This window comes from Archocentrus centrarchus, chromosome 24, assembly GCF_007364275.1.
Source record: "Archocentrus centrarchus isolate MPI-CPG fArcCen1 chromosome 24, fArcCen1, whole genome shotgun sequence".
Classification (NCBI taxonomy): Eukaryota; Metazoa; Chordata; class Actinopteri; order Cichliformes; family Cichlidae; genus Archocentrus; species Archocentrus centrarchus.
The window spans coordinates 22,401,849-22,412,834 of NC_044369.1; the positions used below are offsets into that span (position 1 = coordinate 22,401,849).

The 10,986-nt window shown below is 40.3% G+C and overlaps 1 protein-coding gene across 1 annotated transcript; it reads left to right on the forward strand.

Moving 5' to 3' along the window:
- Window positions 1-4,166: 4,166 nt before the first annotated feature.
- On the forward strand, window positions 4,167-10,550 carry LOC115774504 (solute carrier family 23 member 1-like). Its single transcript, XM_030721834.1, has 12 exons — window positions 4,167-4,298; window positions 4,840-4,986; window positions 5,395-5,552; window positions 6,260-6,419; window positions 6,641-6,822; window positions 7,081-7,201; window positions 7,279-7,435; window positions 7,507-7,760; window positions 7,916-8,080; window positions 8,171-8,279; window positions 8,421-8,516; window positions 10,141-10,550. Exons 1-12 carry the CDS (start codon window positions 4,251-4,253, stop codon window positions 10,371-10,373), a joined length of 1,830 nt encoding a protein of 609 aa, XP_030577694.1. The 5' UTR covers window positions 4,167-4,250; the 3' UTR covers window positions 10,374-10,550.
- The last annotated feature ends 436 nt before the right edge of the window (window positions 10,551-10,986 follow it).

Below are 10,986 nucleotides of genomic sequence, written 5' to 3' on the forward strand. Positions count from 1 at the left end.
CTGCTGCTGCTAACTGATGATCTATTGATTTTCTCTTTACTTTGAGGTGGACCTGGATGCAGTTATGTTTTCTGATAGTGTCATTACTGTCTGGGTTGCTATGACCTCATACCAAATACCCCTCAGGTACCCACAGGCAAGAGACAAAACACAGCACTACAACTGACCCTCTTTATGTGCTACAATTAATATGATAATTTCTGTTATATAACTGGACACTGGGATGTGTTTTCATCTGATAGTTTCTCAAATATCTATTGTTATGCTTGGCTCACCACACTAATCAGTCCCCACACTCTCTTCACTGCTTTGTGACAAAGAGCGCTCCAAGTCTTTGCTGGCCTAAATCTTTTTATCTAACAATCTTCTCAGTTTTGTCCTGTCAACGACTTGTAATAGTGTGAAGGAAGTGCCACATGCAAACCATAAACCATCAAACAGAATCTGTCAGCATTATCTCTGAGCGCAACATGAAATTAGTAAGCTAAAGAGGAAAGCAAACTATTCTGTAAACACTAGACCTACTGAGACACTATGAGAGCACAGTCCTTCCCCAAGGCTAACATCCTATCTTACCATATCAATGCTGCATCTTTCTACCTTTTTTAAAACTTTACCCTCTGTTTTCTGCATCAGGCGTTTAGTTAGAGCAGTGGTTCTCAAACTTTTTCCATCATGCCCCACTTCACCAGATGAAAATTTTTCACGCCTGACTTTTCTCCCAGGTGATTCGTGCCCCACCTGTCATGACCCTGACTAGGTGGGGCGCCCCACAGTTTTAGAAACATAGAGTTAGACAATTATTCACCTCAGTATAATCTGATCTCACTATTAAAGCCTCCAACAATAATGTGAAAAATGTCATCTGGTTAATGTTCTACTAAGAAACATTGGGTACTGCCATCCAAGTGGGTGCTACTTTGACACTTATCACATATCTGAACATTTTGCTGCCAAACAAACACACCCACTTATGGCAATGGCACAATGGTCTCCCTCTCCCAGCTGGATGACGGGGCCCCACCCTAAAACCTGCAAAGGATCTTCTACCAATCACAAGTGGTTTTATTGTGACTATACCCCCTCATATTCTAATTTACCAGATTAATTTTATATTCATTGCAGCCGCACCTTCCACCTAACCTCAAGTTTATTTCCAGTTTAATTTAATTTCCTCATGTTTTCTTGTCTATTTCCTTGTTGCAGTGCCAAGTTTCATGGATCATGTTTTGGCATTTTTGGACCTTGCCTCTTGTCAACTCTTTGCACATGTTATCCTCCTCACTGACTGACTTCAGTTGTAAGACTCAAGTCTAGAATTGATGATTTCAGTTTTGGACTTTTATCTTTCTCTGGTGTCCTGCATTTGGGTCCTTTCATGTGTGACTCATCGTGTCATATCAAGCTGTGCAGCAGGAGCAGGAAGACCCCAAAATGAAAAACAAAAAACAACGAAAAACAAAAGATCAGGACTTCACAGGGATGGTCAGGTGCCAGAACTAAATGAGTGAACACAAACACAGGGACACACACACAGCAGCGGGAGTCGTGGACAACGACACGACAACGAACAGATGAAAACTGAGGGCTTAAATACACATCAGGTAATCAGGGCAAGAGGAAAATGAAACTAATAACACAGGGAAGCAAAACTAAACACAAAGCACAGGGAACACAAGACTGGTAAAATAAAACAGGAAGTGACTAAACAAGGTACACGCAGAGTAGACACGGGGGACTGGCACACAGACGCGGGACAGAGACACAGACTAGTCACAACACTAGGAATAAAACTCAATATGAAACCACAGGAGGTCAGGGTCAAGACAAAAGGATAAAACAGACACAAGACCATAGATGCAGGGGAGACAGGGACAAAGGGAACGAGAACATCAAAACAAACTGGGAAATAACAAAACTCAGGGAAAATTAAACTAAACACAAAACGCTGGGCAGACAGCCCAGGACCATGAAACATCGCACCACCTCTTTACCAAGTTTCAGGATTGACTGTTATATCTTGAACATGTAAATATAAATGAAATAAAACAAAACAAAATACATTGTAAACAGAAGAAAAAACAAAGTAAAAAAAAAAAGTATATAACTCTGTATACCACACCATTTACATGATTGAAAAGGTGTAGAAATAAGTTTACATGTATTTGATCCTACTACCTTAATACTCTTAAATAATTTACAATTCAGTGTTCATCAATCAGACAAAATACATGTATAACTATATACAAGTCTACACACACATACACACATAAAACATGTATGAATATAGAAAAGCTTCTTCTGGTCATCTGAAAACTGTGGATCTTTAGATTTAGTGCACCCCTTAAATTGTGAGTTACTGCAAATTCACACCAGAGCACAAGATATTTGTGTCATCAGCAAATAAAAGTCTGTTGTGTATTGATGCATCTCTTTCTCCTTGCTGGGAAAATATACCCAACCATCCACTTATCTATCTATCTATCCATCTGTAATCAGCCATTGTTTTATCACTAAGTATTGCTTAAGGTGCTATATAAAGTTGTTTAGGCGTATTAAATCCCTTTCCTATCTGACAACTTATCAGAGCTCTCAGTGGATTTTATGATCACTTACATAAGTTAGGTATCTAAAAATTAATCTGATGTTTGTGAAACTTTTAATTTTTTATGCTTAAACCATCATATTTGAACACAAGTCCTGAATGTAGCTAAAGAGAACCCATATAAATAAAATAAAATGAAACAAAAATATTATACTTGGTCATTTGTCTATTTCAAAGAACAAGCCTATATTATCCAGCCATTTTTTTCTGCTTATTCAGGGTCACAGCTGGGATTGAGCCTATGCCAGCTGTCATAGGGCAAGAGGTAGGGGACGTCCTGGATGGGTCGCCAATCTTTTGAAGAAGCTTAACACAGGGAGACAGACAACCATTTACACCTACAACCAATTAACCTAACATGCATGGTATGGAGGCCAGAATTTTTGGAAACCATGCAGACAAAGGGAGAAAATGCAAATTCCACAGCCTGGGGGTGGATTTGGACCCAGGACCTTCCTGCTGCAAGGTGGTACTAACCATCACACCACCACAATGCTGCCACAATGCAAGCCAATATTAATTCTCAATGGCAAATAAATGTGAACCTCTTGGAGTAGCAGTTAACTTTTGGGTGAGTTTAGAGTCAGGTCAATATCTTTCAGTTGACGAGATTCAATCCAATCCAAAGTGGGAACAGGTGGCCTTTTTCATTTAAAGAACAGACTGCATAAAATGGGCAAAAGTCAAGACCATTATTACTCATCTTCATGAGTCCACCATCAAGAGGTTACTGAACAAGAGTGCAGCACTTGGAAGGGCTGCAAGAAGGTTTTCCAAAAAGAACACTGCTGCTCAGTTTGAGGTTTGCTAAAGAGTACTAGCAAAAGCCAGAGGATGGTTTGAACAATGTTTTGCGGTTGGATCAGTCTAAGAAATAGATGAGCATTTTGTTGGGAGAAAGGAAAACACTTGCACCACAGCATAAGAACCTCATGAACTTTATCTTATCCTATGGTAAAGCATGGTGGTGAGAGTATCATGGTTTGGCCCAGTTTTCCAACATCTGAGCTAGGATGGGTAGTAGCTTTTGATCGAGCAGTAAGTTTGGAAATCCTCTGTCTGTAAACTTAAATTGATGTTGAATGTGGTTCATAAAGAAAAACAGTGACATTAAGCACACTAGCTGTTTTATCACAGATGGTCTAAGAAGAATAAATATATTGTTTTTGGCATAGCCAAGTCAAATCAGATGACTGGGCAAAAATTCCCACTAGCTGAAAGTCCAGGGCTGACTGACAGTGAGCAGAAGTTTTTGCTTCACAAGGCAGTCACACCAGATCCTGACAACACAAGTCTGCATAATTTTTAACTCACAGAAACTGGGTAAGATATGACCAAGTACAGTATTTTTGTCTTATTTGTTTACCTTGTTCTCTAAACCTACTTTTAGGAGTGCTTGGAATTCCACATGGTTAAAAAATAATTAACATGGATGCATGGAGCTGAACTTAGTCCTGAGATGACATACCTGTGCCAGCCATAAATGTGATGACAAACTCTGAAAGGCAAACACTGCCAGTAAGACACCATTACAAGCCCCTGTCCACCTTTGACACCTCAGCATGTGATCTGTTTGTTGGTGTGTGCTTGTATTTCCTTTCCCATTCGTCTCTTGGTAGAAACTCTGCTTCTTTGTGGAATTTCAATGGCTTCAGTGAAGGAAAACGGTGGAGTCGACAATCTTGCATTTGATGTGAGTACAATAACTTATTCATGTAAAACATACTAATGCAGGCATCTTTAAGTGTTATTTCTAAATAAAGTCAACATTAACAGGCACTCAGAAACTTTCACCTTGCTTTGAACTGCACACTGTGTTAAACAATAAGAACTGTGCTTCACCCTGTTCCAATTAATCCAACGGGAGTAAAGGGTGAAAGGACATTTTGGTATCTTGTCTTAAACATATTATGAGACAATAAAGAAATACAGTGTTTCACAGTGTTTATCTCTGGCATCTACTATCTGCCTGGAAGTACACATAAAAACTCAAATGTTTCAATAACTCAGCATGAATGAACTCTAATGTTTACTAATCATAAATAGGAATTGAAGACAGGTCTTTGCATTGTCTGGCTTTAGTTAAACTTTTTTTTTCAAGTAAACTGCAAGTGAGCTATTTCTGAGATAATGTGAATGATTTCTCATTTCCTTTTACTCCTCAGCATTTGTTCTGCTTGTTTGTCTGTGGTATTGATTTTTCTTTTTTTTTTTTTTTTTGAATGATACTACAGATGGAAGAGCAAGTCAATGATCAACTCAAAGGAAATGCAGATAAAACTTGTGGGAGCGATTCTGTAGCAGAGGAAGACAGAAATAAACCAACCTATTGTGTGACTGATGTTCCACCTTGGTACCTTTGTATTTTCTTGGCCATTCAGGTGGGTTTAATCTGCGATGTGATTAGTAGGCAACTTTGTGGTTTTAATCTGTCAAACATGGTGGAGGCAATGTTATGACATGGGCATGTGTGGCTGCCACTGGACCCGGGTCACTAGTGTTTCTTGATGATGTGACTGCTGATAGAAGTAGCAGGACTTCAGGCAGTCACTTACTGCAAAGGATTTCCATCCAAGAATATAAAAAATAATCCTTATATTTATGTTAGTGTGTCCAATGACTTTTGAGCCTCTGAAAATATAGTGGTGTACGGAGGCAAAAATACAAATAAACGTGTCATTGTCCAAATAATCATAGAGTCTTCTGCTCTCTTGGTGCCACTAATGTTGGTACCAGTGGAATCATTGCCATCATTTTGCCATTCTCATCATTGTTCCTCTCCTCTACAGCATTACCTGACAGCATTTGGTGGGATAATTTCTATCCCTCTCATTCTCTCGGAGGGCCTGTGTCTGCAGCATGACAGCCTGACCCAGAGTCGGCTCATTAACAACATTTTCTTCGTCTCTGGCCTGTGCACACTCCTGCAGGTCGTCTTCGGTGTCAGGTAATAGCAGTGTTGCTGGGTTATTGCGCTGCTTAGCATCCTTTAGGGAAAGACTGAATTGATAGTTAATTTGAACTCTGTTTAGACAGGAAGTTTGGCTGTTAGCGTGGATGCACAAAGCCCATCCATCCATTTTCTTCCCTTTATCCAGCTCAGAGTCGTGGGGGGGGGACCTATCCCAGAAAAATTCCAGTACGTTTTATGATTTTGATCACAGAAGTAATGACATAGATCCTTTATTAATTAGTAATTAATTGCTTTGTTTTGTTTTTCAAAACAAAGGTTATTTAAAGAAATGATAAAGTTTGCAAGACAAGTTTCAGTTTGCAAGACACCTGAATTAGCAAGATTATTTGAAATAACAAAACAAAGAGCAATTCTTCCAGGTATCACTTGGTGCTTGTATCAAGTCCAGCTCCCTGGCTTTAATAATGCGGGCTTGCTATTATTTTTAATACTGTTAATATTGGCTTTCTGTGAGTACTATAGAATACAAAGCTACAGGATGTTTCTCTTATTGTGCCATTATTGTATAACTTATGCTAAAAAAAACTAACAACTAACAAGTTGAAACTTCTAGCTTATATTTGACAGCTTTAATGTTTTCTTTTGTAGGCTTGCATCACTACCATGTGCTAACTATGGATTCAACTAACAGTCTATTTGCCTGAGAGAGAGAGTTATTTCTCTTTATGTCACACTTTTAGGCTTCCCATCCTACAGGGAGGTACATTTGCCTTGGTGACCCCTGCCATGGCCTTGTTGTCCATGCCAGACTGGGAGTGCCCAGCTTGGACCAAGAATGCCAGTTTGGTCAATACCTCCTCACCTATCTTCATAGAAGTGTGGCAGACCCGCATGAGAACAGTATGCCAACACAAATTCTGTGCATCCAAATCTTCCCTTAAAGGCATGCTAACAAAAACATAAGAGCACTTCTGCAGAGCTCGTGATTTATTCAGTGAGCACATGTGGTTTATCCTCCAGGAAGTAACAAGTTGCATTAATCCTTAAAGTCTATCACTCAGCCAAAGAAAGCATGGTGACATTAATGCTAATGTTCTTGGACACTGTGTTCCTGTCCACAGCTGCAGGGCTCTATCATGGTAGCCTCTCTCCTCCAGGTCCTGGTTGGTTTCTCCGGCCTCATCGGCTTCCTGATGCGCTTCATTGGCCCCTTAACCATTGCCCCAACCGTCTCACTCATAGGCCTGTCGCTGTACGACTCAGCTGGAGTGAAGGCTGGCAGTCACTGGGGCATCTCTGCCATGTATGTCACCATTCTGAAGCACCAGTATGGTGTTGAAGATTTAGCACTCACCCTCCATCCGAGGAGGACACGGTCTAAAATTAAAATACAATGTAAATTCTGCCTTGTGGTGCTTTAGTATTTAGCCAAAACTAGCAGTTTCGATATGAGACAAGCCAGCTTTATTTTCACTGTTTATGGTGGCATCACCAGTACGTTTCAATCATTAGACTGTTTTTTGTTTGCACATCCTTTTGCTTATTATTTTCATATACACAGGACCGCAGCGCTGATCATCCTTTTCTCTCAGTACCTCCGCCGCATACCGATCCCTGTTCCTGCATACGACAAAATCAAGAAACTGCACATCTCGAAGTTCTTTCTCTTTCAGATAATGCCTGTATGTTTTCGAGAAATTTCATTTAATATTTAATGTGGCAAGAACATACTCTATTACTAACATTAGATGTTGATTAGATTCTACTGGGCATTGCAGTCTCATGGTTAGTCTGCTACATCCTCACCATCTATGATGTCCTGCCATCTGATCCAGCTGAATACGGGTACCTGGCCCGCACTGATGTGAAGGGCAATGTCGTGAGTGAGGCTTCCTGGTTCACATTTACTTATCCTGGTAAGATCATCAGGAATTAAAACACTGCCAAAAGATGTGTTCAGCAGTGACAAGTTTGACTCTTTATTCAGGTCAGTGGGGGTTACCAACTGTCAGCCTGGCAGGTGTGTTTGGCATTATGGCTGGAATAATATGCTCCATGGCAGAGTCTGTGGGTGACTACCATGCGTGTGCCAGGCTGTCAGGTGCACCACCTCCTCCCAAGCACGCCATCAGCCGGGGCATCGGCATTGAGGGAATTGGCTCTTTGTTGGCAGGGGCCTTTGGCACGGGCAATGGCACTACTTCGTTTAGTGAGAATGTGGCAGCCCTCGGGATAACCAGAGTAAGATACTGTAAATATTAATTGGATCAAGTACGCAAACCTAATTTATGAGTGAGGCTGATACAATTTCTATTTCATACACAAAGAAGTTTTGCTGTGGGACCAGATTACCTGAACAAAATATATGAACCGCATGATGCTCCGTGTGGTAACAGGTGGGGAGTCGGACAGTGATTCTTCTAAGTGGAATTTTCATGATTTTGATGGGAATGCTTGGAAAAATTGGAGCAATCTTCACAACCATCCCCACACCTGTGATTGGAGGAATGTTCACAATCATGTTTGGGGTCATAGGAGCTGCTGGAATTTCTAATCTACAGGTAAGCAACCACACTAAATCATTTTTTTCAATCATTTACAAGCAAATTTTTGCTACTATTGGTGTTTTGCTGACACATTTTATATGACAGTCCACAGATATGAATTCTTCTAGGAATATCTTTATATTCGGTTTCTCCATGTTTTCTGCACTCGTCATTCCAAACTGGATCATGAAGAATCCCAACTGTCTTCAAACAGGTAAAACTAACATAGAAAATATAATTTTAAAAATACCTCTCAACAGCTTTACCTGAATCAATATAAACTATTTTCTGTGTTTAAAAAAAACCTCACAAATCTTTTGTGATATTTTTCTTTTATCATCGGTGTGTGACTCAGGAGTCAAGGAGGTGGACCAAGTGTTGCGTATATTGTTGACCACCCATATGTTTGTAGGAGGGTTCCTCGGTTTCTTCTTAGACAACACAATTCCTGGTAAGCTGAAATGGACAGTTGCTCCTGAATAATAAACTTTTTTTTTTTTTTTTTGACTTTTCACAACCAACGGCATGGGTGTATTTTAATAGAAATATTCATGGCAGCATTTCATTTAAGTATACAAGTTGTATAGCCCTGGTTTTGTGCACGCTATATGCTTGAATGAATGTGACCTATGCTTTAATGATATCAGTAACAGCTCTAATTTTCCTACTGTGACCTGTGAAGAGACTACATCAGGGACTGACAAAATAATAGCTTTGATTGTAGCTACCTTTGCCAGGTCTCCCTTGCAAACAAGATTTGATCTCAATGAGACTTTCTAGTTGAACTAAGTCAATAAATACAATTAAAGCTGCAAGCAGTGATGATAGGGCCCACACGCCTCGATGCACGTGCAGGGGTACTGCGGTCCAGCTGTGCTGTAGTCAAGCTGCACTATAGCTCAGGCACCCTGTGGGTGAGGAGTTTCATGTGGTTACGCAGATGTTTTAAGCCCGGGATGCTAATTGGGTGTCATGTAATTTAGCTACTGAACACGTCCTATGAAATTTTTATTGGTGGGTCCACGCTGTTTTATATCATGCGTGGACCCATCCATCCATCCATTCTCTTCCACTGGATGATGATTACAGCTTACTGCTGATTTCCCGCCACTAGGTGCTGCCATAATTTTGCATTTCATGGCCAAACATTGAAATTTGCCATGGCAGCCACGGTCACGCCCTTTGAGGAAAACTCAGTTTTCAAAATAAAGTAACACCAACTCCTTAAGGTTTTCATCACCAAATTTTTGATGGCTCTGGTTAATCAGCTGGAACGAGTACCACAATGCACAACATGACATTTCCCATTGACACTAGGGGTTGCTATGACTCTTTCCATATATTTCCATGTGGATGTTTGGGCATCAACACTTATCACACACAGGAAGCTCTTCAATGAAAACTCAAAATCTTCACAATTTAGCAATGCCCAGTTCTGTAGTTTAGATGGACCAAATATGAAATTGATTCCATTAAAACCCCAGGAGGAGTCTGAAAATGTACGACTGGAAATCGCGAAAAAACTGCTCCAAAATCGCCTAATAGATTCAAAGTGGCGGACTTCCTGTTGGATTTAAGGCATTGCTCTGAATCAAACAGAAAGGATTTTTTGTGTGCCTTGGGGTGCATATGTGTACCAAATTTCATACATGTTTGGAAAACACAGTGGTGAGGCTCACCTTTTGCAATTTTATATGGGGTACTATTGGGCCATTTTGCTATGCCCATGTCTGAGATCCATGAAATATGTAAATTTTCACCAGACCTGACATATGTGCTAAATTTCATGAGTATTCAAGCATGTTTAGGCCCTCAAAAGGGCTATTCAGTTGCCTGAATAATAAACACAGCATATACAATAGGGCCTTCACACTGAGTGCATGGGCCCTAATAAATAAAACCAATGTGTGACATCCACCTTTTATATGCAGTGTACGACCAATCATAACACGTAGAAATGTCATACATGGAAAATGCAGATTCATTTAAAGTCACTGAGCTTTTTTTAATCTTGTATGTAATTATAGAGAAAGGATGTGTACCACTCAACTAAAAGCTTTCTTTATACCATTCAGGGACTAAACGTGAACGTGGCTTCTTAGCCTGGGAAAAGGTGTATCTTGAAGACTCTAGCAACACTTTGGCAACTGATGAGGTGTATGATCTTCCATTTGGCATAACCTCTCACCTCCAATCTCAGTCCTGGGTTCGTTACATCCCTTTCTGCCCATACAAGGGTCACAGTTCTCAGCCAGAGGACAACAAAGTGACACAGAGCCCAGGGAGTGAGTACAGCACACGGATCTGAGCAAGCTGTAGTAGACTGAACTATGACATTTGCCTCTTATTTTGGGTCGGACTGCTTGTTTCTTCCCAAGAAATATCACAGAAAGGACTCCAGTGTTTAGACTGTTCATCACAGGCTGATGGATATCTTTTAAACTGACGCATGTACTGTATTGATGCGGACATCAGCAGAATATATTTCTGGTAATTCTCTCTGCTAGCTTTTGATTGTAAATATAAAAATGTTCATCTTAAACACCCAAACCACAATGCGATCATCTCTGTTTCCGTCGACCTGCAGTGGGTTTGGTTTTGATGTGCAAAGTAGATTTTCACAGTCTGCACAAAAAGAAATAAAAAAATATCTAAAACTCAGATTCTGTCAACACCAATTAAAAAAGGACTACTGAGCGATCAAAGCGTTTCTGTGTGCCACCATTACTCCGAAATCTTCCAATAACTCCCAGCTGGTCACACGCGCACACACACAGAAAACAGAGAATAATGTGCTTTTCTTTCTTCTCTTTCAAAGGAAATTAAATTTAGCCCGTGGATAAATTTATTATCACACAGCACCATCTCCCCATTGATCCAGGCAGCTGCTTAAAAACCCACAGCAGCAGCCCCTGAGCTGT

What these genes read in the sequence shown, in the direction of transcription:
- LOC115774504 (XM_030721834.1), top strand. Translation starts at nt 4,251, where the DNA reads ATGGCTTCAGTGAAGGAAAACGGTGGAGTCGACAATCTTGCATTTGAT. An exon ending in TTCTCTTTCAGATAATGCCT is followed by an intron (nt 7,202 to 7,278) that starts GTATGTTTTCGA and finishes GATGTTGATTAG; the next exon opens with ATTCTACTGGGCATTGCAGT. An exon ending in CTGGAATTTCTAATCTACAG is followed by an intron (nt 8,081 to 8,170) that starts GTAAGCAACCAC and finishes TTTATATGACAG; the next exon opens with TCCACAGATATGAATTCTTC.